Source organism: Leuciscus leuciscus, assembly GCF_965113295.1.
Source record: "Leuciscus leuciscus genome assembly, chromosome: 1".
Taxonomy (NCBI): domain Eukaryota; kingdom Metazoa; phylum Chordata; class Actinopteri; order Cypriniformes; family Leuciscidae; genus Leuciscus; species Leuciscus leuciscus.
Genome location: NC_138725.1, coordinates 24,586,183 through 24,611,931, shown reverse-complemented (window position 1 = coordinate 24,611,931; position 25,749 = coordinate 24,586,183). Strand labels below are relative to the sequence as shown.

General features: G+C 41.2%; 1 protein-coding gene across 2 annotated transcripts in view; it reads right to left on the bottom strand.

Annotated features, from left to right (window-relative positions):
• Positions 1-24,958, bottom strand: part of LOC309499678 (uncharacterized protein) — a 133,044-nt gene extending 108,086 nt beyond the window's left edge. The window contains exons 1-2 of one of the 2 annotated variants that reach the window (XM_082171053.1): positions 24,914-24,958; positions 23,426-23,676 (exon numbers count right to left, since the gene is read on the bottom strand). In XM_082171053.1, the coding sequence (XP_082027179.1) occupies positions 23,426-23,483 (58 nt within the window). In that variant the 5' untranslated portion in view covers positions 23,484-23,676; positions 24,914-24,958. Of the gene's footprint in view, positions 1-17,306; positions 18,485-23,425; positions 23,677-24,913 lie in introns of those variants that run through there. The other variant, XM_082171055.1, reaches the window with a different exon arrangement.
• Between the last annotated feature and the right edge of the window lie 791 nt (positions 24,959-25,749).

The window sequence follows — 25,749 nt, the reverse complement described above, 5'->3', positions numbered from 1 at the left end:
TCATCCTAAAATTATATTCAAGGACTTTGAAGCGATAGAGAACTACTTTGGGCTAATAAAGGCCGAAGTTCTTCCTCCGCGGGGATTGTATCATCCAGTACTGCCTTACAGGTGCGCTGGTAAGCTAATGTTTCCTCTATGTAAGACTTGTGCAGAGAATCAGATTCAGGATACACAATGCTGCCATACAGAGGCTGAGAGATGTATTACAGGCACATGGGTGACCGTTGAACTCCAGAAAGCTATTCAACACGGATATTGCGTAATAAAAATACATGAAGTCTGGCATTTCCCAGACACGTCCGATACATTATTCACCGAATATGTTAAAACATTCCTTAAACTGAAACAGGAAGCGTCGGGGTATCCGTCCGATGTAGTGACAGAGACAGAAAAACAATCTTACGTAGCTGATTACCTGGATAAGGAAGGGATCCAGTTAGATCCGTCTAAAATAATAAAAAATCCAGCAAAAAGATCCATTGCTAAGCTCATCTTGAATACACTTTGGGGTAGGTTTTGTCTGAGATCTCACCTTGCACACAGTGAACTCCTGGCAGACCCAGAAGAGTTCACTCAGCATCTCTTTAACCACGCCCACGTAATACATCATTTCTCTTTCGTATCTGATTCAGTGGCTTTGATTCAGTCGAGTAGTGCACCGCAAGACCCATCTCCCACGCGGGATGTAAATCTTTTGGTAGGCGCTTTCACGACTTGTTACGGGCGACTCGAGTTGTATAATCTTCTAGATAAATTACGCGAGAGAGTGATTTATGCCGACACAGACAGCGTGATTTTTGTATCAAAAACCGGTGATTGGATTCCTGAGACAGGATCTTATCTCGGTCAGCTGACGAGCGAGTTAGATTCTGGTCAGCATATAATCCAATTCGTTTCCTCGGGTCCTAAATCTTATGCATTTAAGACATCCGATGGTCGTTCATGTCTCAAAGCTAAAGGCATCACGTTAACAGCAGAGAATGGTGAAATAGTTACGCTACAGAGTCTGACCGATCTTGTGCGAGGTTATGTCGAAAGAGGTGTCAGATTACACCTGTCCGCAAAAACAAACACCATCACACGGAATAAGAGGAGATTCACATTACACAACAGGTCAAATGTGAAAAAAATTTCCGTGGTGTATGATAAGCGGGTACTCCAACCAGATTATACTACATTACCTTACGGATTCTAGTAATATATTTTAAAAATGTGTGAAACAGATGTGTTTGACTGCAGACTGCAACATCCTTTTTCGGCAATCGTAGCCGGTCCAAGTGGTTCTGGGAAGACTTTTTTTGTAAAGAATCTAATGTATAATTCAGAGAAAATGTCCTCTGTCAAGTTTGACAATTTTGTCTATGTGTATACATCCTGGCAGCCAATGTATGATGAAATGTTACATGCTTTTGATATTAAATTCATTGAAGGTATACCAAAGAAATTGGATGACGAATCATTATTTCCTCCTGGCAAAACATCTATACTCATCATGGATGATGTTATGATTCAAGCTGCTTCTAACGCTGAAGTCGAAAATGTGTTTACGCGCCTAGTTCATCACATGAAGATTAGCTGTTTGCTATTAATACAGAATCTGTTTTTCCAGGGTAAATCTACCAGAACAATCGGGTTAAATACAAATTATTTAATTATATTTAAAAATCCTCGAGATAAACAACAAATAGGCGTTTTAGGTCGTCAAATGTTTCCGGGTAATGCACAATTTTTTATCGAAGCGTATCAAGATGCAACCGAACGGCCTTACAGCTATTTTTTGATCGATTATAAACCACAGACACCAGAAAAATACCGACTCAGAACGGATTTACTGTCAGACTACCCGGTGGTGTACGTCCCGAGGTGAAAATGAGCACAAGGCTTTCCAGAAATCTCTATCTCTTAAAGTTATTATACAAGAGCTCACCCAAGCAGAGACGTGTTATTCTGCATTCAGCCCCCGATGAGCTAATATTAGCTCTATGTGAACTGGCTCTCAATATTCTGCATGGCAAGGTCCCTCTAACTGCGAAACAGCACGGGGCTTTAAAAAGAAGGAAAAACGAGATAAAGTACGTTGCAAATAAAAATATTAATATCACCAGGAAGAGACGTATGATTAATCAAAAGGGCGGTTTTCTGCTTCCCCTACTCAGCGTAGCACTTCCCTTTATAACTAGCCTCATAACTAGAAACTGAATCTGAAGAGAAAAATGCAACACACCGAGAAATTGTATCTAGTGCCAAAACAACAGTTGGATAGACTAAGAACTGCACCGGTTCGTGAGAATATTCATGCGTTTGTGGAGAATGATTTGGATTCATCTATTAGAGATATACTACAGAGGCATGATTTGAACACTTACGAAAAATCCAAGCTCTACACTAATGTTTTACAACGATTCTTAAATGTGCTAAAACACGGTGATATGGAAAGTAACAGTCTAACTCTTACATTACCGGAACATGCGACACCTAGCCCCTCCCACACCCCCGAGGTTAGTATTGATGACGTCAGTGATGACCCAATCTTCTCAGAAGTTTTAAACAACGTTCCTCAGAGAAGCTTGAAAAATGTAAAATATATTATGGATAAAATGTCCAAAGCCAAACACTTGTCTTCATGGACTGTTGATGGGGAATTTGTCTATAAAGGGAGAATCATTCCCGGATCCCATATATTTGATCTGGTAAAGAGCGTAACATCACCACGGATGATGCATGACAATCGACGCCCTACCGGCTGGTACGAGTTTCTGGATGCATTTGCAACATTAAATATTCCTCATTCGACTGTAACCAATCATAATGTAAGACGGTTGCTTGAATCACTTAAAAGGAAAACACACGTGGATGACTTTGGTAGTGCACCTACTAAGTCTTTGAAAAAACGCCACACACACACACACGCACACGCCTCTGATGAAAACGTATTTAACTCGCCCAGCGTAGATGCAGAACAATGGATGAATTTTTAACAACTATATGTAATGGTTGTTATGTTTGTTGTTTTTTTTACAAAATATTATCATGTGTGAGATTTTCATTATGTGTATTTGTGTTTTAGTTTTTTAATCTATCCATGTTATTGCACAACATATTGTATATAACGTCCATGTATGTTGTGTTATTGTTTTGATGTCAAATAAAAGAAAAAAACGAAATTATCCACCTGATTACGAGTCATTTATTCATTACATATTCTTTATTTATTCGTTACAGAGGAATTAATAAGACTGGAACATTTTACCAGACTGTACACACTGGATACATTTTAATCTTTTACTATCACAGACTATGGGTTTTATTTTTTTCACAAAAAGAGAGACCATAACATCATTTCTTAATAGATTATCGTTATGGTAAAATTTTATTATATCTTCATACTTAACACCTCGTGAAATATGATACAGAAAAAAGACACAATGCTCCCCGCAAGTGACAGATGTAAAATCTTGGACTTGTCTGGTAGAATGATGAACTTGGGTAGAATTGTTTTTTAGAAAGTAGAGAATAGATGCAGGGAAAAAATCTGAATCCGGAGGATTCCCGAAGCTGTCAAAAAAACATCCGACCCCGTTTCGATCCATGTACAATGCTAACCAATGGCGGCCCGGTTCGTCCGATCGATCCGTATTACAAATTAATAGAGCTGGAAGATCTATCAACGGTTCTTTGGGGAGATGATCGCTAGCGTATACTCCTAAAAAATGTACATTACACGTAATGTTGTCCATAATTCCAGTTAGCTCCACAGTGTTCATTTCAAGTCGTTTAGTAGTGTTCTGCCAACACCTGTCTCCGATTTGATATTTCAAGAAGAGCATCATACGTAGCGTAAATCAAAATGTTTACTGTGTTTTGTAGAGGCTCTCTAAAACGTGCTTCTAACCTAATATTCCCTGATCTAATCAGTGACACATGCTGCGAACACTCTTCATCAGGAGCAAGATTATAGGCAAACAGTGTGTAGCCGTTGAGAAAATCCTCCCTGTCTATGGCCAAAGACTGGTTCTTCAGATGTCTCCCCGTGGCGGTAACCAGCTGATAATATTCTCTTACAGCATTTCCTAAATTAAATTGTGGCTGAAACGGCCGATTTGGGACATGAGCTCCGTCAGAGGTGAGATTTAAATATTCAAGATTAAAGTGTTTAAATGCAAATGGGTTTTTTTCGAACGAGCCAGTAAAAGCATCATTATCCGTCAATGCTATAATGATGGATTTTGGTAAAGTCCCGAGGAAGAGGTTTTCATGATTTGAGACGCGAGATCCAGCGGGAATACTAAAATTCTTGACACAGACTCTATCGAAAGCATACTTGGCTGTGGCCGAAAGTAAAGCTTGAGCATGACCCAAACGCACCGAAGGGGAGACAGACACTCTTTTGATAAAGAGAGAAGCGGAGATTATTTTTAGTTTATAATCGATCGCGTCCCCGCGCATAAGACAGAATTCATCTTTTGCTCTAGTTAAACGAATACGAATATCTACACCGTTCAATAGTAATTTCGGCTGAAAAAATATATCGCTGTGTATCGGAGCCAGTAGCTCGACAACATTGCTCCCGTCTGTAAACGCAGCTCTTTTTGTCAGTCCTGTATTTGCACCTGCCGGATCCGTAGCGTCCATATGGCCGGCTGTATCTTTGTAAAACAGTCCAGCTGAAAAGTTATTCTCTAGGGTATCTTTTCCATAATTAATGAGCATCTCCAAAATACACCTGTACGGATACGTGCTGGATGATTGTGACACTAGCCGATCTCCTAACGAAACATCCACCTGCGAGAAAATCGTTGAAGCCGGGTAATTAATCAGCGCCACGGGAGCTCCTTGTGGTACATCATTTCCATCTGGCAGAGTTATTTTAACCCGAGTGTATAGCAATGTGTTATTCAGATCAGTGTAGTCTTCACCAGTCCCTGCGATGAAAAATTCAATCGGAGAAGAATCATTAATCGCTGACACGGGAGGGATCTCCACATAAGTGTTTTTCTCAATAGCTGTTTGAGTTAAAGGCAGGGTAAAAATATCCAATTCTGATTTGATACATTCGTCTGACATGGCATGAATCAACGACATGGTTTAGAAGATAGTGTTGGTTCGTCTTTTCAAACTTGTAGATCTTTTCACACGCTTCGTGCGGCTTCTTGCTCTGCTTTTTACAACTGGGCGTTTCTTAGTGACGCGTCTAGTCTTCTTTATACCGTGACCACGCCCCCTCCTCATACGGGTCCCCGGTGGTCTTAAGCCTCTACGCATGACCATAAGACCGTGACCCCTCTGTCCCTGATCACTGTTATCATTATTAAATGACTTTGACAAGGCACTGGTAACTACATCACTTACTATATTTTTTGCCGCAGCTTTTATGTGTGGCTTTGCTATACTGAAACCCCTTCTTAGAAACGGTATCGCCATACGATATAATCCACGAAATAGACCCCCGATCCCTGATGCAAAGCCGGCCCCATACATAACACCGCTTCCGGCATAGCCCGGCATCCCATGTCCTGTTTGGGCCTGATAATATGATATGTAACGGTGGGGGTCATCCTGGTACGGATTGAGATAAGCCATTTTTAAAACAAATGTTTTCTCACTGGTCTAAAGTGCAGCTTCGTCACAACTTTTCCGTAGGTGAATCGTACGTCTTTATTCTGATCGTCTTTAATCTCGATGCCGATATCTGATATGTTGTTTTTATTAAGACGGACGTAATGAGACTTGTCGTACCTGACACTCACTGCTTTGTTAGTGATCGGTTCAATATGTATCGTCTCTAATAATGGAACATACGCGTCACCGACTGCTTGATATTCTATTATATCTATGTATACAAATAGAGTGTAAAATCCTCCAGTAATATCAGCCTGATGTGGTGCGTATGTGCGCACGTCTTCGTGTTCATCCGAACTGTTTACATTTTCTATAGGAACACCGGTTTTTAATCCTAGAATAACGGCTAGCTTACCATAAAACGTTAGTGATGCTCTCTGAGCTGCTTTCAGAAATATCTTATTCTTTATATTATCGTAGCCGAGCTGAACCCGTGATGGAAGAGTTGCGTTTATCTCTTTGAGTAATACTGAAATATCCTCAAAATAGCCGTATTTTATATTATTATGATTCGTAGATATTTTTAAGGCTTTCCGGAAAGTTTGAATATTAAGATCCCCCCGGAGTTTGGTACGTTCATCGTCATTCAAGCATTGTTCACATTCAATAATAAAACCAGCGTCTTCCTCGTTGAAAGTATGCCAAGTTTTTGGATAGTGAAACTCAACCAGAGCCACTTCCCATATTCCTTTTAAATGTATTGCCTTTGCCAATCTGGTTCTGTAATTAGATATGGTATTCTGTGGGTAAACATGGCCGGATGCATTGCACGGGAGTGTGACGTAGAATCCGTCCTCCTCAGACATCTCAGATGTTTTTTGGTTGAATGAGAACGTGAGCGACTCTCCCTAGGGTTTTAAGGGAGATTGTAGATCCATCACCTGCTTTTCATGAACCCAACTATTGAATTTTGATGGCCATCCAAACCATTTCACCAGAACGTACATGGTTTTTCCGCGTCGCTTTTTATCGAGAATTTTTTCGACTTTAAACGATTTATCATTGCTCACAATAATTTTTTGGAGTTCTTTTTCGTAAAAAAACCCCTGTATTATCTCTCCATCATAGTCCTGTATCCTGTATACGGCTGGATTTCGGGGTATACACGCACTTATAGTAAAGTATTCTTCGGTATAGTTCTGCTCATAGCCTTTGGTAAATATATTCCGGACTTTAGATATTCTGACCACGTCTCCCACTGAGAATTTAAAGACGGGGGTCTCTTTACGCATTTTCCCGTATAAATTGTTGAATACCACGGATTCGTTTTCTTTATTTACATCCAACGGTCGCATTTTTATGGACTTGTGATAACTGGAGTTATACCCCTCTGTCAAATCTTGCAAAATATCACAGTACCGTCTGGAATTTATCGATGTAAGATACCTCCACATTCGTCCTTTTAAAGTTTTATTAAACCTTTCGACCACACTCGCTTTTAATTCAGAAGCTGTTGAAAAATGTGTTATATTATATTTTTTCATCATCTGTTGAAAAGACTTGTTGAAAAACTCTGTGCCCTTATCTGTCTGCAACTTGATAGGTATTCGTCCCTCTCTCAAAACTGACAAAAAAGCTTTAGCTACTTCGGACGCTGATTTATTTCGCAACACCCTTGTCCAGGCATATTTTGAGAAAATATCAATAATAGTTAAAATAAAATTGATATTGTCGTTCTCTTTTGCGTAGGCTGACATATCTACTAAATCGGCCTGAAACTGCTGGTCTTTCCCATAGACAACCACACGATTCCGCTTATAATTTATTGGTGCGGTTCGATGGAGCGTGTATGTGTCTTGGCTGGATAGCCAATCACTCACATCTTTATCGGATAATCTTACACCGTGTTGTTCTAATACAGCTTGTTTTAATCTGTCTCTACCTCCGAGAGCACCCGAATTGCTGGGGTCGTAGTATATCTTTTTCATTAATTCTGCCATGTTAACGCTATGAGATTTCAGTCATAATGAATCGAGTTACAAATTTGTTCAGTATTTTATTTTATTTCACAATATAAAGTCACAAGCATTCTCAAACAATAAAATATATTTTTATTTCACCATATAAAAGTTACACAAGCATTTTCAAACAAAAGATATTTTTATTTCACCATATAAAAGTTACACAAGCATTTACAAACAAAGGATATTTTTATTTCACCATATAAAAGTTACACAAGCATTTACAAACAAAGGATATTTTTATTTCACCATATAAAAGTTACACAAGCATTTTTATTAGAATGTAAGAAGTAGAAGGTTACAAACATCTATAATGTGAATTATATCACACAAAACAAAAAATAAAATTTCACACATATTTCAAAATTCTTCTCCAAAATGTAATCGAGTAAAAAATCTAAAATATTACATACATCTGGATGTTCATTACTTAACAAACTGCAGACATCAGCCACATATGTACAAATACACAATATATCTCCTATTCTAAGAGAGTCGTGGCACTCAGGCATCAGCTCGAGAATGTTTTTGATAACCGCAGAAGGTGTGTTTTCACTGGTAACAGACATTTTTACCATATGATTCCATTCGTTCGATAATCCCCTCACGGCATTCATTAAATCCATTAGTCGTTTTTCATCCCGAGTTATGGTGGTGTTTGTAGTCCAATTATTCTGGATAATCTTGTGGAGCAGGTTAGATATTCCATATTTAACACGTGATTTAAAGAAATATTTTGTAATCCAAGAGGTAGAGCAGAAGTTCCCCATTTTCAAACCTGTGTGATCTCCGGATCTTCAGCCACGGCTCGTTTCCATTTATCCACAGCCGTGTATATTATTTCCTCGCAAGATTCATCGATCAGCTTGTCCCGTATTGAAGATAATTGCTCCACTATGTACATTTCATCTCTGAGGCCGTATAAAATTGCCTCAACAGCTCCTTGGATCCTCTGGAGATGCGGGCTGCCTCCGTACTGACTCAAGGCCTGCGCTAATATGTTTTTCAACTCCGGGGTGAGAAGCTTCAGACTGATTTCTTCAAAGCATCCGTAAAAATAATATGCAGAAGGTTCAAACAAACAAGTATGTCTAGTCTGCGATGGGTGATCCACCATGCAGCCGTCACAATTCTTCTTCATTTGTTGGTCTATCAAAAATTCCAGAATGACAGCCAAAATAGCTTTGATAATCCTGTGACCTGTGTCCCCGAGACATCCGTCCGTCTCATCGGTGGTTGTGTCTGGGGTCTCAGCGTCAGCGGCAGGTGTTGAAACTCCATAGTTTCTGAGGAACGCCAGATTGTGATATCCCAGTTGTGTGCAAAAATTATTTATCCATTCGATGTTTTTCTGAGGTAATCCATTTGTGATAGTCGGTAATCCATTTTTTGTAAATCCATCAGTAGCTCCAAGCAGTTGAGATGAAGTAGAAGGAGAACCGGTATCCTGAGACATGATGCGTGTGAATGAGTCAGAGTCCGGAGAGAGGGCCCTTTAAATGTCTGTACACAGTTGGGGGCGTGACGTGAATTCCGCGTCTGGTGGGGGTCGCCCACTCAGGGTGGAAAAGTTTGACTTTAATGTTGTTATAGCGTTCATACGCGCTGGTCCATTGGAAAAGCTGATTGATCTTGGAAAAAATATCTTCCACAACCGCTAGATCCTTCCATTGAAACATGAATTTCAGATCATACAATTTTAGATGTTCCTCCTCGGACACCGGCCAAGAGCATTCTGGTAAATTCTTACCAAAATCACTGCACAGGATATAGATATAATCTTCAGGATGTTTGTTGATTTGATCCGCGAGGATTCGATACCTTGTCCCCAAAGTCATTGCTGTCCATTCGGCAATGAAAAGTGGCATATCCCCGCCGTCTTTCAAATCTGGCCATACTTTTGTATAGAATAAACCCCACTCTCTCTCCGAAAAAACTAAATCCGGGTCCTCCGTTGTATTCGTTGTGAATCGTTCATCGTCATCCACGTTAACTAATCTAACCTCCATGTTGATTTTGTCATAAATATACGTACACGCACGTCCTCCAGATAAACGGAAGGCATATTTCACAGAATCTGACGGTTCGTGAAGAAATCGCGTTAAGCATGGCCCATGCGTTTCTCGTTTTTTTCGTGGAGCTAAAGTCAAATCCTCCATAGCCTCAGTAATCCTTCTCTCGGGAGTTTTGGGGTCTGACGCCATAGCCATTTTACTTTATCTGATTTGTAAAAAACCACAAGTAGTATTTCACTTGAAGTTTCCGCTGCTTTTTAAACTCTTAACTGTGATGGTGTGGTAGGGGGATTCCTATGAGTGATGTCATTTGTATCATCCAATGACATTTGAGAGGTGTGTCTTAATTTTACACAACCTATGAGCTTTGAGAGGGGCGTGTTAGGGGGTGTGGTCTCTCCGGGCCGTTGCATCGGTTTTCTTTGGTCATTTAAGTCTGGCTACTGAGCTGACCGGACGTGTTTTCTATTTGGGAGCTTGAAGGGGGGTGTGGGAATTTCCCACGGTGACATCTGTTGGGGCGGGGCTAGGGGCGGGGTTTGTGTGTGTCTCTCTGTAGGCCTCAGACTGCTTTATTTCTGTCTGACCTGTGGACTGAATGGACGCTCTACACTTTGCTCCACTACAACGAACCACTTATATATCTTTAAACTCCGAGTCTTTAACAACTGGGTATGTAAAAACGTAACACTTTTTAAACTAGTTTGTGTTTTATGTAAAAGTTTTACAAATACTGTCTGAAAGTTAAAAAACTCTTAACTTGTTTTAATGTTTTAACATCTTTAAATAACACTAACTCATTTTTTAATATCTCTTTTAGAGAAAAATACAATTTTAACTTATTTCATTGATGTTTTGAAAGTGATGAATGTACATCTGTCTTCTTTAATAAAAACCACTGATCTCACACTCTGGCTATGTCTTTATTGTACATTTCTTTAAAAGTTTTAATTTACACTGTTTAGAACTACTGAGCGTGGGAAATTTTCCCACGCTTCAGATGTTCAACCCCTAAGGAGGCGTGACACAAATCCGATTTTCCCACGGTGTATGTACAGCCCATAAGTGGGAGGAGCTAGCGTGGGAAATTCCCACGGTGTACTGTACAGCCCATAAGTGGGAGGAGCTAGCGTGGGAAATTCCCACGGTCAAGGGGGCGGGGCTTTGAGGGCCATAAAGCAATAAAACTGTCAGTTTTTTTTGATGAAAGGTGCCCTCTATTCTCTCTTACCCCGCTCTTCCTCTGGTGGAGGAGGCAGTAGCAGCCCATCTTTGCCCGCCCTCTGCTGGACGGCGGACTAAGACGGCGCTACCTTCAAAAGCCTGCCGCGCTACTTCTACCCTGCACAGTCTCGCTTACACCGCCGCTGGGCAGGCTGCATCAGCGCTACACACTATGGCCACTCTCCAGATCTTCCAAGCTAACCTTCTCCGAAAGCTGGACGAGGAAGGCACGGAAGCAGTCAACGTGGCGGATTTAAGGAGCGCTACGGACCTCGCTCTCCGCGCTACAAAATCCGCTGCACAGGCCATAGGGCGGAACATGGCCTCTCTCACCGTTGCTGAGAGACACCTCTGGCTGACGCTTTCAGAAATGCCGGACTCGGAGCGCTCTGTGTTCCTCGACGCCCCCGTTTCTGCTACTGGCCTCTTTGGATCGTCCGTCAAAGATTTCGCGGACAGATTCGCTGAGGTACAAAAGACGTCGCAGGCCATGAAGCACTTCTTGCCAAAGCGCTCTAGCTCCGCATCAGGCCGCTCTAAACAGCCGTCTGCTCGCAGCTCGCAGCCGCCGCCCCCCGCCACCGCTTCACAGCGTCGACAGGCCCGGGACCAGAGACCACGCTCTCGCTCTGCCGGCCGCCGCCCCCCACAGCGTGGGACTCGGCCGAAGATTGAGATGAAGCCCGAGGCCTCAAAGTCTTCCTAGCCAGCTTAGGAAAACGACGGTGTTCAAGCCCCGCTGCGGCAGGGTTTCCACCAAAACTTCTCGCTCGTCCAGTTCCATTACATGCGACTGTTCCAGTGTACTCTGCAGTAAACAAGTCGGTTACATTACCCGCTTGCCTGTACACAAACGCCGTTTTCACGGCGACCCAGATAAATCCTGTAAAGAGCGTATTTTCTGGTATTCCGGCCACGGCCGACGGTGTTATGAGTGTAGTAAAAATGCCCACTGCCCATTCCTACACACAGACACAGCCCGCCCCACAGGGCTCGCGCACATAAAATCGACTCATGTCGATTGCGCACAGAATGTAGTGAGAGTGCCCACATCCCAGTGCCCACAAACACTACACACTGCATGTCTCTCGGTTTCTGTAAAAACGAAACCAACACACATACAGCCGACTCAGGTCGATGGTGTTTTCAGTGCAAATGTGCCCGCTGTCCTGCGCCCACATTCACTCACAGACATGACGAATCCCTCGGTTTCCCCCACGCTCGCCGTCTCTCAGCTACCTGCCGTGAGAGAGCCGAGCGCGGGCGAACCACCCGCTGTGATAAAAACACTCCCCGCCTCGAGCGCTGCAAATGCGGTGTCTACAATACAGCATACCGAAGCTCCCCGGTCGCCACTATGTCGAGAGCTCCGATCCTCTCCGACCAGAGCTCCGATCTCATTCAACCCTTAGCTATGCATGCACATGCGTGGGCAAAGCTTCCCGGTGTATCAGAATGGGTGCTGAACATTATAGAAAGAGGCTATTCGCTACAGTTCGCTCGACGTCCCCGCCGTTGTGCGGTGCGAGTCGAAACCACGGTAGAAAAGGAAGTAGCAAGTGTACTTCGTACCGAAATTGCGAAACTGTTGAGCAAAGGGGCAATAGAGCCTTTATCTCAAGCTCAGAGCGAAGGGGGGCTATACAGCAGATATTTTCTGGTTCCGAAAAAAGACGGGGGTCTCAGACCCATTCTAGATCTAAGACAACTGAACGAAGCGCTTTCAAAACGCCGGTTCAGAATGCTCACAACCAAGAAAATCCTCGCGCAAATTCGCCACGGGGACTGGTTTGTGTCAATAGATCTGAAAGACGCGTATTTCCAAATACAAATAGCGTCACGTCACAGGCGATTTTTGAGATTCGCCTTCGAGGGCCAGGCTTATCAATACACAGTCCTACCGTTTGGCCTGTCCCTAGCACCCCGTACATTCACAAAGTGCATGGACGCAGCCCTCGCTCCCCTGAAACTTCGGGGAATGCGAGTTTTGAACTACTTGGACGATTGGCTGGTTCTAGCTCAGTCACATACGGAGCTCATAGAACACAGAACCATTTTACTCGAACATCTCGAGAATCTGGGTCTCAAAGTCAACTGGGCGAAAAGTTCACTGTCTCCCAGTCAGAGAATATCTTTTCTGGGCACAGAACTGGACTCGCTGTCAATGACAGCTCAAATATCGCTACAGCGCAGATTGACTATTCAGCGTAGGGTTGTGCCGATGGACGATATCATCGTCCATCGTGATGGCTGACCGACATCACGATGGAGAGCCACATTTCACCCGTTGGCCGCTGGTACTTTCACTTTTGCCGCAGAGACCCTTTATGTCCTATAAATGTATCGTATTGTTGATAATCCGCGCAGATTTCAGTTGACGATTATGTAAAGTTAATAACAAAACATGAATGAGAAAGAAAAGAGCAGGATGTGCTATTGAAAAGAAATATTAAAAGCACGATAAGCCGCGAAAGAGAACTGAATTCTACTGACAGGATGCTGCGCACGCGCTCCGAGCGCAACATAGTAGTCTTTGTCTTCGGTTGCGCGCCTGAGCGGCCAAATAAACATTTCAAAATGCCAAGCCGAGTATTCCCGTTGCGTAAACACAGTAGATGTAAGTAGCTACAATGTGCACTCTCCCTGTCTCTTCGTGATCGTCAGCACACACCCCCCCAGACGATATCATCGTCCATCGCGATGTTTTACTGTAAACATCGTCAACTGCCAATTTAGGGGACATCGCCCAACCCTAATTCAGCACATGACAGAAACCTTCCGCCGCGGCACTATAGTCCCGCTAAAGAAGTTTCAAAGGATGCTCGGTCTCATGGCAGCAGCATCCACAGTTCTCCAGCTGGGTCTGCTTCGCATGCGCCCACTGCAGTTCTGGCTACAAGCGCGAGTACCGCGTCGAGCGTGGACTTCAGGTCTCTTTCGCCTCAAGGTCGATCAAAAATGCGTCTCAGCACTGATACCCTGGAGAGCGACCGACTGGTACCAGTCAGGTGTAAGCCTGGGGACTTCCTCGAGTGTGAAGGTGGTGTCCACGGACGCCTCCACCTCGGGATGGGGAGCACTGCTCGAGGGCAGACCGTTTTTCGGCCAGTGGTCAGAACGGGAAAAGCTTCTGCACATAAACTGCCTGGAAATGATGGCAGTCGACAACGCGCTGAGGCGCTTTCGTCCCCAAATAGCAGGACACCACGTCTTGGTCCGCTCGGACAACATGTCAGTGGTAGCCTACATAAATCGCCAGGGAGGCATCACATCCCGAAACCTGTACAGGTTAGCGAAACGCCTCCTGGTATGGGCTCAGCACAATTTGCGCTCGCTCAGGGCAGCGCATGTGCCTGGCCACCTGAATGTGGGACCAGACAGACTGTCCAGGAACAATGTTCCAGCAGGAGAATGGTCACTGCATCCGCAGACAGTCCAACTGCTGTGGCAGACATTCGGCAGAGCAAAGATAGACCTGTTTGCGTCTCAAGAAAACGCTCACTGCCCGGAATTTTTTTCCAAGAGCAGGGATGCGCTGGCCCACGTCTGGCCCCGCTGCCCGCTCTATGCTTTTCCCCCCATCACGCTCCTACCTCAGGTATTAGAGCGGATCAGGGAAAGCAGATGCTCAGTGTTACTGGTTGCTCCGTTCTGGAAGAACCAGGCTTGGTTCCCAGTTCTTATGCAGCTGACAAGCACTGCCCCATGGCCAATACCAGTGAGGAGGGACCTCCTCTCTCAAGCCAGGGGCTCGATCTGGCATCCTCGCCCGGAGCTTTGGTCCCTACATGCGTGGGCCATCAACGGGTACCCTCTGATATCCCAGAGGGAGTGTTAAACACGATCATGCAGGCTAGAGCTCCCTCTACGAGACGGCTCTATTCCTCAAAATGGTCAGTGTTCTCCAGCTGGTGCACAGCACGCGGCTTTTCACCCCTGGACTGTGGAGTGACGGAGGTTCGCTCCTTCCTACAAGAGCTACTGGATGAAGGCAGAGCCCCATCCACGCTCAAAGTCTATGTGGCGGCTATAGCAGCGTTTTCCAAACCAACGCTTGGTCAGTCACTGGGAAGGAACGATCTGGTCATTCGGTTCCTTAGAGGAGCTAAGAGGTTAAATCCTCCCAGACCTCCCTCAGTCCCCATATGGGACCTTTCTACGGTCTTGGAGGCCATGAAGGGTGCCCCATTTGAGCCAATCCAGTCAATAGATATCAAACACTTGTCTTTCAAAACGGTGTTTCTTCTGGCTCTCGCTTCAGTGAAGCGCATAGGGGACTTACAAGCGCTCTCAGTGAGCGCGACGTGTATGGAGTTTGGGCCAAATGACTCGAAAGTCATACTCAAACCAAGGCACGGGTACGTCCCTAAATCCCTCAACACACCGTTCAGGGCCCAGGTAATTTCCCTGTCTGCCCTGCCGGTCTCTAACGAGGAGAAGGACGCCAGCTTCCTTTGCCCAGTCAGGGCGTTAAGGGCTTATGTGTCCCGCACGTCTGTTTTCAGACAGACGGAGCAGCTCTTTGTTTCACTCTACGGACGTTCTAAGGGACTCGCCGTGTCGAAACAGAGTCTATCTAGATGGATAGTCGATGCTATAGCGCTGGCTTACACCTCTAAGGGCTTGCAGTGCCCATTAGGTGTCAGAGCGCACTCCACGAGAGGCGTGGCCTCGTCGTGGGCTTGGTCTAGTGGGATTGCCTTGCAAGATATCTGTATGGCGGCAGGCTGGGCCTCCCCGTCTACATTTATAAGGTTTTATAACCTAGAGGTTCCCGCTCTGCAAGCTAAGCTGCTTTCAGTCTAAAAATCGGTACTGTCTGCCCCGAGTGCGTCTGGCCCAGAATACCGAAATGGCTCGAGCAACGCTCGTTTTAGATTGCGCAGCTCTATGGGCAGTGTGTAAGACCCACTATATTCATCAGTCCAGGCCGGGGTCGCCCTGACTGAATAAAATACCATCACTATAACTGTTTCTTATAGGATGCTGCATTATAGGAATGATGCTATTCTAGCCACTCTTCCTGGGCTCTCTGTGAGTCACTTATGATCATGTACTACATGAGCCCGGGCACTTGCCCTTGGGACTTTGGTGCTGGATCATAGCATGCACGGCGTTTTACACTGTTTCCCCTAACGTAAGATTTACGCAGTACGAGAGTACCTCTCGTAAGAGAACGTACTCGGTTACTAACGTAACCTCGGTTCTCTCTAGAGAGGAAACGAGTACTGCGTATCTTGCCGTGCCTGCGCACGCTCCGGTTCGCTCCGGCGATGAAAAACCGGTAAGCTAGCCTTTCGATGCTATATTTATAGCCCCAGGCCACGCCCGTTTCGGCGGGACGTGACGTATTGGGCGCGAAGCGCCCCCATTGGTGCTGACGTCACGATAGGGCCTTATCGATAGGCTGCTGCAGTTGCCGCAGGGCAGCCAATAGGCGCACGAGCTGTCTCGCCTATGTCTGCATGCTGCCGCAACGCGTTTTACATTATTTCAAAATTAAGGATAATTTTTGGCTTCAGTATCTCGCGGAAAAGAGATTTTCCCCTAGCGTAAGATTTACGCAGTACTCGTTTCCTCTCTAGAGAGAACCGAGGTTACGTTAGTAACCGAGTACGTTTTACTCCAGAAAATCACTGCAAGAACTGAATAAACACTGTCTAAGAAGATTAAAGTCTGATCCATAAACTCTCTCACACCCTTGTATTATCATCAACATACACAGCAAATTACACAAAACACTCATTACAACTAACAGTAAACAAATATACACAGCTTTTCAGGGCGTGCTTAATAAACTGGTAAACTTCATATCCACAAAACAACTCTGATGAACTGAGTTTGCGTTCTCCCTTTCATTTCTGCCGTGACCAGTATCGCTCCGGAGACTGTAAGCAGGATCACGAACAGTTAGCACAGATCCATCCTCGAGTAACAACGAGAGTAAATGAAGACTGCTATGTTCATTCTTACATCCAACAACAAAAACCTCAATCGCTTGGGAGACATTCTTGTCTACAGCTGCTCCGGCGTGGAAACAATGTTGGACTGTGTTTAGCTCACTCAGGGCGGGTCTATGCTAAAACTGCAGTGTCAATCAACAGTTGTGGGAGGGGCTTGTGCAAATCTACTCACTTTGCCCCGAATCTGAGAACGGGTTGTTCTGAGACAGTACTTATGATTTATGGGGATTCAAAAAAAGTACTGGGTGGAATTTTATCAATATAGGGTAGTTGTGTACACACACTGCCAAGACACATTTATGTTCAAACACCATGTAAAAGTGAATTTAGCATAATAGGAGCCCTCCATTTAATATCACACAACCCTATGTGAGATCAATCAACAAAATGTGCAGTCGCTCATTCTGGCTGATAAGAAACTAACGAGTCTGTTTCTCAACACATAAAGATGAACTACTCACTGTGATTACAGACTGTGATTGTTTTTCATATGAGTGAATATAGAAGATAACTGAACAAACCTCTGCATGGATCTTCAGTTCACTTTTAAAGGCGAAACTCATTCCACACTGATCACACGTGTGCGGCTTCTCTCTGCTGTGGATCCTCTTATGGGCTTTCAGACTTGCTGACTGATTGAATCTCTTGTCACAGTGTGAACACTTGTAAGGCTTTTCTCCAGTGTGGATCATCTCATGTGTTTTCAGATTTGATGACACACTGAATCTCTTGTCACAGTGTGAACACTTGTAAGGTTTTTCTCCAGTGTGGATCCTCTCATGGGTTTTCAGATTTGATGACACACTGAATCTCTTGTCACAGTGTGAACACTTGTAAGGTTTTTCTCCAGTGTGGATAATCTCATGTGTTTTCAGATGTGCTGACTGACTGAATCTCTTGTCACAGTGTGAACACTTGTAAGGTTTTTCTCCAGTGTGAATTGTCTGGTGCAGTTTTAAACATTGTGCTGTAGTAAAAGTCTTCTCACACTCAAAGCACATATGAACTCCTACACCAGTGTGAATTTTTTTATGTACTTGTAAACTATACAGCAGTGAAAAACTCTTTCCACACACAGAACATGAATGTGGCTTCTCCTTTGTATGAACCATCAGGTGTGTCTTCAGGTTTGATGACCAAATAAATGTTTTTCCACATTGATCACATGTGTGAGGCTTCTCTCCAGTGTGGATCATCATATGAACATTAAGGTATCCTGAATGTGCAAAACTCTTCCCGCATTGATCACATGTGTGAGGTTTCTCTCCAGTGTGGATCATCATATGACCATTAAGGTGTCCTGATTGTGTGAAACTCTTCCCGCACTGATCACAAGTGAACGGCTTCTCTCCAGTGTGGATCCTCATATGCTGCTTAAGATTACGTTTGTCTATGAAACTCTTCTCACACTGAGCGCAGGGGAACGGCTTCTCTCCAGTGTGGATCCTCATGTGAATCTCTAGACTATCTTTCCTTGGGAAACTCTTCCTGCACTGATCACATGAGAACGGCTTCTCTCCAGTGTGAACTCTCATGTGATGATCAAGATCACGTGTGTTTGAGAAACTCTTTCCACACTGAGTGCAGATGAAAGATTTCATGGCTCTTCTTTTCTTTAAAAATGTATTTTTAGTCTTTAAGCGACTCAAAGGTTTTTCTCCAGGTTTGACATGATGTTCCTCCTCCACTTCACTCAGTTCTGAAATGAAAGAAAATGTTTTAATTTTTACACAAACTGTTCAGTGTCGATCACATTTATCAACCCTGTTACCAAAGTTACTGTGAGAAGAATTAATAACTTCTAGAATTTATGAGAAATACAACTTTATCAGTAACTATAAATCAAATTTTGCTCAAGTTAAATTGCTTACAACCCTGTTAGACATTTTGGAAAGTTCACACAGTTTACTGTTATATATATATATATATATATATACAGATGGTGGACAACCAGAATGCCTATTACCGCCGCGGTGAAAATAAACCAGCCGCATTTCAAAGTCATTCCCGAAATGACCGCCAGGTGGCGCAAAGGGACATTGTGCAAAACATCAGCAATTGCCGTATTTTAAAATGTAAGTGGGTTAAATATAAAACCCTAAGCCTAATAGGCATATTTTTCATATATATAAATAGGCCTATTAGGCTACAACAGAATAGAGCCAAAGATAGAATCAATTTTAGAACTGAAAAAATAGAATCAAAAGTTAAAAATAGAGACGATATTAGGAGCAATGACACTGAATATTTTTACTATTCTATTGAGGAATTAGATAAATGAAGAGCTCTCGTGAGCGATACAATTGCATAGTAATTTATAATGATTTCAAAAGCAGTCCTTAAACAAAAAAAATACATGGAGTAGTGTGGCATAATTTTTGAGAGATTACGCGGAACGCGTTTTAGTTAAGATCCTGGTTTCAATGCCCTTAATGTATATAGGCTAGGCTACTGCTTTAAAAAAATGTCACAACGCGTTCTGAGATTGTTTTGAATTAAACATTGAAGTTTAAAATGTAGTGTTTTGGCACACCAGGCCGAGTGGCGTTACGCATTGTTCAAAAATCAGGTTTTATTCTGGCATGTTGAATTGGCGTTAGAATTTTTTTTTAGATTTAGATTTTAGATTTCGTTAGATTTATTTTTCTCATAACAGCTAAAATAACTTAATATATGCCTTGTCTTAATATGACCTACTTAATATAGGCAATAGGCATATAATAGCCCATATAATAAATTAGCAAAACTTGGCCACTAAATATTTAATTTTCAATTATTTTAATTATCACAATTAAAGTTTTAATTTGATTAAATTGAACAAGCGCAACAATCAGCATTTAATCAAATATTCTAAAAGATGTTTATTTCAACATAATATTTCGTTTTTCCGACATAATATGTGTGCGTGCAACAAGCAAGATGTGTATTTGTAAATCCGGTGATGCGTGCATTGATTTTTATCAATAAACTAGTGTTTTCTGACAGTGTCGACTGCAAAGATGAAGTTGACGATCGCCATATTTGTAGTGAACGCACCTAGAGAGAAATGCACATAAAGACATAATCAGAGAGTAGCCTTTTTCTTTTCGTTTTGAATTATTTCATTTGAAGACATTTCAAGCTTTGTGTATTTGATGTATTTCTCATGTCTGTGTGAGGCATACGCTGAGTTTCGTTAAGTTAGGAGGATGAGATGCGCTCCAGCTGACGTGCAATGCAAGTGACAGCGCGGGCGCCTCCACGATTAGTGTCTGTTATATTTGCTTCTCTTACTTATTCAATCCAGGCAATTGGTAGATGAAAAATTGATTAAAATTAAGATACAATTTATAGAAAACGAAATTCACTTTAAAGAAAGGTTTTCTACTAAACAAAACTTAATGAAGTGGTCAAAATCATGTCTGACCCACTCCATATCCATCTCTCGATATAATGCATCCTATCTTACTCGTGCTGTTCACTTTTCATATTCAACATAGATGGAAAAAAAATACATTATAATATTTTAACAAATATGATACTAAATGAGATTATTTAATGGCTACAACAGTATAGTAGGCCTATAGACTATTTGTACAAATTGCTGCACATTAATTGAATTAAATGAAACCTTGTAACAAATTCACACTGTAGGGTAGACTGTGTACAGTTGAGACACCTTAAATAACTTGCGTTCGCAGCAAGCACAAGTTGTGATTTTTGCTTTGCACTTGCATATTAGTGTCAGCTGGGAAGGAAATATAGAGACCAGACCTCTTGGAACTTTAATTGAATACATAGCATTGGTAAAGCATACTGAAATTACATCCCTAAAAATGTATTAGGCCCTACTGAAAATAAATGTATCGAATTTAAGCAAAGTAGCCTAAATGTTAAGACTGTAAGCCCTTTGCTTTTTTACGTAGCCTATAAAGGACTCTTATAGCCGACTTTGTATTAATTTAATTTGTAGAGGATTTTTTAATTCAAACATTAACACTGAAATAAATGAAACTAAATTATTGTAAATTAATTCAAACATTGACTTGCTATTAGCCAACATATGCCAGTAAGCAGCATTTGGATTTTGCGTTATGTATGATATTTAAGAATGAAATACAGTAGTCCCGCGTTGTTGTGGTCAGCATAGGTTTCTTTAATGAATGAAATATAAAAATACAAAACATTTTCAATAGAAAAATATTGAAAACAATTCAATAGGCCTATTTTACATTTCTACATTCCAGTAGAACCCCCGTTGCGCTGTACCACCGCCGGCAAAACCTTCTGAAGGTGATCGATGTAGTTATTGCACGCTGTTTTTGTCAGGTGATCTCTCCAGAAAGTCACTATGGCCTGAAGAAGCTCGTCTTTGTTCCATGGCTTAGCCTCACGTCTGACGAACTCTTTTAGTGCGTGCCAAACCAGTTCGATCGGGTTGAGATCTGGTGATCTGCGGGCAAGGTACGCCATTTTACGCCATTGAATGTCACACAATAGGAAAGAAGACTTTGGAAATATGTACGTTAATATTAATGTTAGTAGGGTCGGTTGTGAGTCCAAAGTCTTCTTTCCTATTGTGTGACATTCAATGGCGTAAAATGTGTGTTCTAAGTGTGTGTGATTGCACGCATTGTGTTTATCGTGTAGTAAAGAGCGGGCATCCACAACAAACTGGGATGGTTCGAGAGGCAAACGTGGACTGCCTGTGAACGTAAGGCACTTTATAACTAATTCAGTTGCCCAGAGATTCCCCCGCATGGCTAGCTGTGACGGCAAGCGGATCAAGGACAGGGTGAACGAATTTCTACGCTCCCCGAGGAATACTATTGCTCACCGACGTCTACAATATTAGATATGGTAGTCATCTCCATTTTAAAGTTAGAATTCTTTAGAAAAAAAAATTTGCTTGTGTCAAAATTAACAAATGATATTGTAGCTACTATTTTTGTAGCTAACGAAATTATGTGTCGAAAAAATAAAAAAGTGTTTTTACAAGACCTTGTGCTGTTTTTTGTGTTTATTTATTATTATTATTATTATTATGCAGATGTAAATTTCAGCCATTCTGTTGGATAAAAATTGTCCCTAATGTAAAATGGAAATGAATGGTAATTTTATTTTATAAATATAAAATATTTAATATAGGCTATAGGAGAAAAAAAACAATATGGTGTAGCAATATTTTAGAACTATCAAATCTCTCTGCATTAATAATAAAAAAGTAGCCCATGTTTGTTCGGGATTTGAACCCGTGTCATCTGAATTATTGAAACGTAAGTTATAGCCTACCACTCGGCCACGAACTTGTTTTGTTTTATTTTATTTTGTTTGAAATGTATTTTTACATATTTTGCTTTCGTTAATGTTAACCAATTCTGTTGTAGCATAATAGGCCTATATTTTTTCCCTAAAAGTCTGTTTTATTCTCTGCTTTGTTTGTTTATATTTTTACATATTCAATCAGTCTAATTTTTGTTCAAATAATGAAAAAAGTTTATTTTTTATTTTTTTATAAACAGATAGGAAACTTACCTTTTAAAATGCCGCAGTTGCTGCTGTTTTGCCCTGTCACTTGCGCCACCCGGTATAGTCATTTCGCGAACGACTTTGAAATTCGACTGGTTTATTTTTTCTGCGGCAGTAATTGGCATTGTGGTTGATTATTTATTAAAGAATTCAATTGATAATCATAACAACAAGTAAGCCTATTTAATTCTGAATATAACAAAGAATGCTTAAACCGACTAACATCGGTTAGTAACTGCAAGTCCTGAAAATGTTTTAATTTTACGGTAAATTATTTTAATTTATTTCACTGTTATGTTTCAGTTAATATATCTACAAACAGATTAAAATAACACGAAGTAAATGACAAGTAACCTATTGACATAGCCTTTCTAAATTATAGAAAAACTGGGCACACAATGTTAACGTGTGTCTACTTTGTTTAAATTTAATGAATTTGAATTCGTTTAACCACAATATTTATCTTGAATTTATCTGTGACCTCAGCTCAGATTACTGCCGCGGCAGATTACGGCATTAAAGAGAATAAACTGACACTTTTCAAAGTCTGTGATTACAGCGCCACCCAGCGGTAAAAGGCAGCAAATACACATCCCAATTTTGGCGCCGCGGGAACAGCGGCGGTAAAAGTATTATTCTGGTTGTCCACCATCTGTATATACACAGAGAGAGATAGAGTGAAATGTCAAAAATTATGGTAACATGGATGCAGAAAATGTGAACCAGATTTAAAAGTAAAATAAAAGAGGTATAATAATAATATTTAGTTTGACCTGATGTTGACAATCAATATGAAAATTTCTCAATCTTCGCTTTAATCACCATTTTTGAAAACCAAATATGAAACTGTTTGTACCATTTCATAGTTTAACTGTTTTTCTAAAAGTGTGAGCTCCCATTCGAATGGGAAATTCTGTTATTTATGACATAGCCTACTATACAACGTTACTTACAAATCTGGTTTTGCTCAAGTTTCTCAAACCTCCCTTTACTAACCATTTGTTGAAAACAAACAAAAAACATTTGTACCCATTTCATAGTTGAACTGTTTATCTAAAAGTGATGAAGTGCTTGAATGTTTCTAACATGAATGTTCTTCAGCATCATGAATGAATGAAGAATAAACACCAACCTCTTTGTTCTTCAGGATCTTCAGTGTGTTTCATTCTGCAGGATTCTGGATCACTCATGTTCTCACTGTCCTTTTTAATAAACTCAGTCTTTGCAGATTTCAGCTCTTCCTGATGCTCTGATGCTCGTCTTCACTTGTAGCTGATGGGAATATTCCAGAATTTTTATTGGTGAATTACAGTGGGAGGAGCTTCAATAATGATGAATTACAGTGGAAGGAGCTTCACTGATGATGAATTACAGTGGGAGGAGCTAATCTAGCAAAATAAAAAATATATCAGTTACTGAGTTTGTTTTATGCTCATGGACAACAGAATATAAATAGTGTAAAATATTCCATGAATAAACAATGGTAAAAACAGTTATAAGCATAAACAGGAGTAAATCTACAGATTTGTCTCCAACAAATCCCCTCAGTCTGCTGACACCAATGAAATGAGCTTTAAGTGTCAATTTACAGGAGATCTGAAGACATCAGCATAATAAATGAGGTGAAAACAGGAACTATTGTCATGAAATAAAGAGTGTTTTCAGCAGATCTGTTAATATTGATGAGCCTCAGACTATCAACACTCATTCAACAAGCCATTCAGGATCATCACTCAGCAGATCATCTCACTTTATTCTGAGTGTCAGCTGTTAGAAACATATTATTTGAGTCAGGAGGATAGATTATAAAAGCCTGTAAAACAACTCTATTGAAAGACAATACTGCTATTTTTCACAATATGACATGGATAAAACATAACACAAAACAAACACTGTTAACACTCAGGTAAATAACTACCCTACTAAACCATAAAATGTCCATTTGAATCTAAATATAGTTAGACATTTTACATTGCAATAATGTAATTAGATCATTAACATGTTACAGTTGTGTATGCGGAAATTGACAATGATCATAAAACCTTTATTAAAATAAAGAGCATCACAAAATAATAACGTTTAGGCTACTATGTCAAATTGTATTCATATAATTATTTTATTTTTTACATGTAGGCTATAGGTTTAAATTGTCTCACGTGGCTCCCTAGGCTTAATGTAAAGTATTTAGTGGTATCTTCACCAGTCTTTTTCTCCAGTCATTTTAACAATGCAAAGTAAAAAATACCAAATTGAATCCAAAGATGTTAAGAGTAGAAATAAAACGGCAGCAGCAACACGTGATATCGAGTCCCATTCCCCTCACAGATCTCAAACTTTAACTTTTGACTTGACATTCAGTAACAGTTCTCACACAAACATCGAGACAATCACACAAACGAACACAAAATCGCTCAGGTCTGAATGAACTCCACATATTCTCCTCATGCTCGCTGCTGCTGCACTAAATGTTTACTTCAGTAGGAAGACGCCAGAAAAGACGCACAAGTATCGCTGTGATGATGAAAACAATACAGAGATGACCCTGTCGCTTAATCAAACTGTATAAAGTGTGTGTGATGGTTGTGTAAATATGAGAAATACCGTAAACTGCTCTCCTCACCTCAGAAGACTCGACGCTGAAACTGTGTGTGTGTGTGTGTGTGTGTGTGTGGGCGCATTTGAAGTGCGAATTGCGTCACAGCGGCGCGACGAAGGAAGTCCCAATTCAAAGGCTGCGTTCGAAACCGCATACTCAATGAGTAGGTACTTAATTTCAATAAGTACTTACTTAACGAGCGCTAAAAGAGTAGGTACTTTATAGCCAGATCTCGTTGAGTATGAATGCGAACCGGACATCTGCCATGTTGACGTTATCATGTGACCTACGACGCGTTATCACAAGAGCCACAACTTGAAAAATGTGAACGACACGTTTAATTCATCTATCTGTAAATATCTTGATATAGATTAAACTTGCTCATTTTGTGGTCTTTTTGAAGAAACTGCTGCCCATTTATGTTGTGAATACATTTAGGGTTGATTTAAGTTCTTATATTTAACCCTACTAATGTGACCCACCGTTTTATCCTTAACGATATTATTTATTTTTATTACAAAATCCCAAAATTGTCATCTCTTGAATATGTTGTTAATTTCTTTATTTTATATCCAAACATTTTCAGCCACAAGCAAAAGTGGCTTACTGCTTTATGTTTTCCTCTTTTTCTTGATGAATTTAACTCTCGTTTCATCCCTCAGGCCTAGGCCTATAAATAACAACAACAAAAAAAAAACGATTTTTTTAAGTGTATTATAACTAATTATTTAAGAAAATATATATTACGATATTCAACCTTGTAGGCTTTTTTCCTGTGTATACAATCTCATATTATGTATGCAAACCCATTATTGATATATATATATATATATATATATATAGGCTATATATATATATAT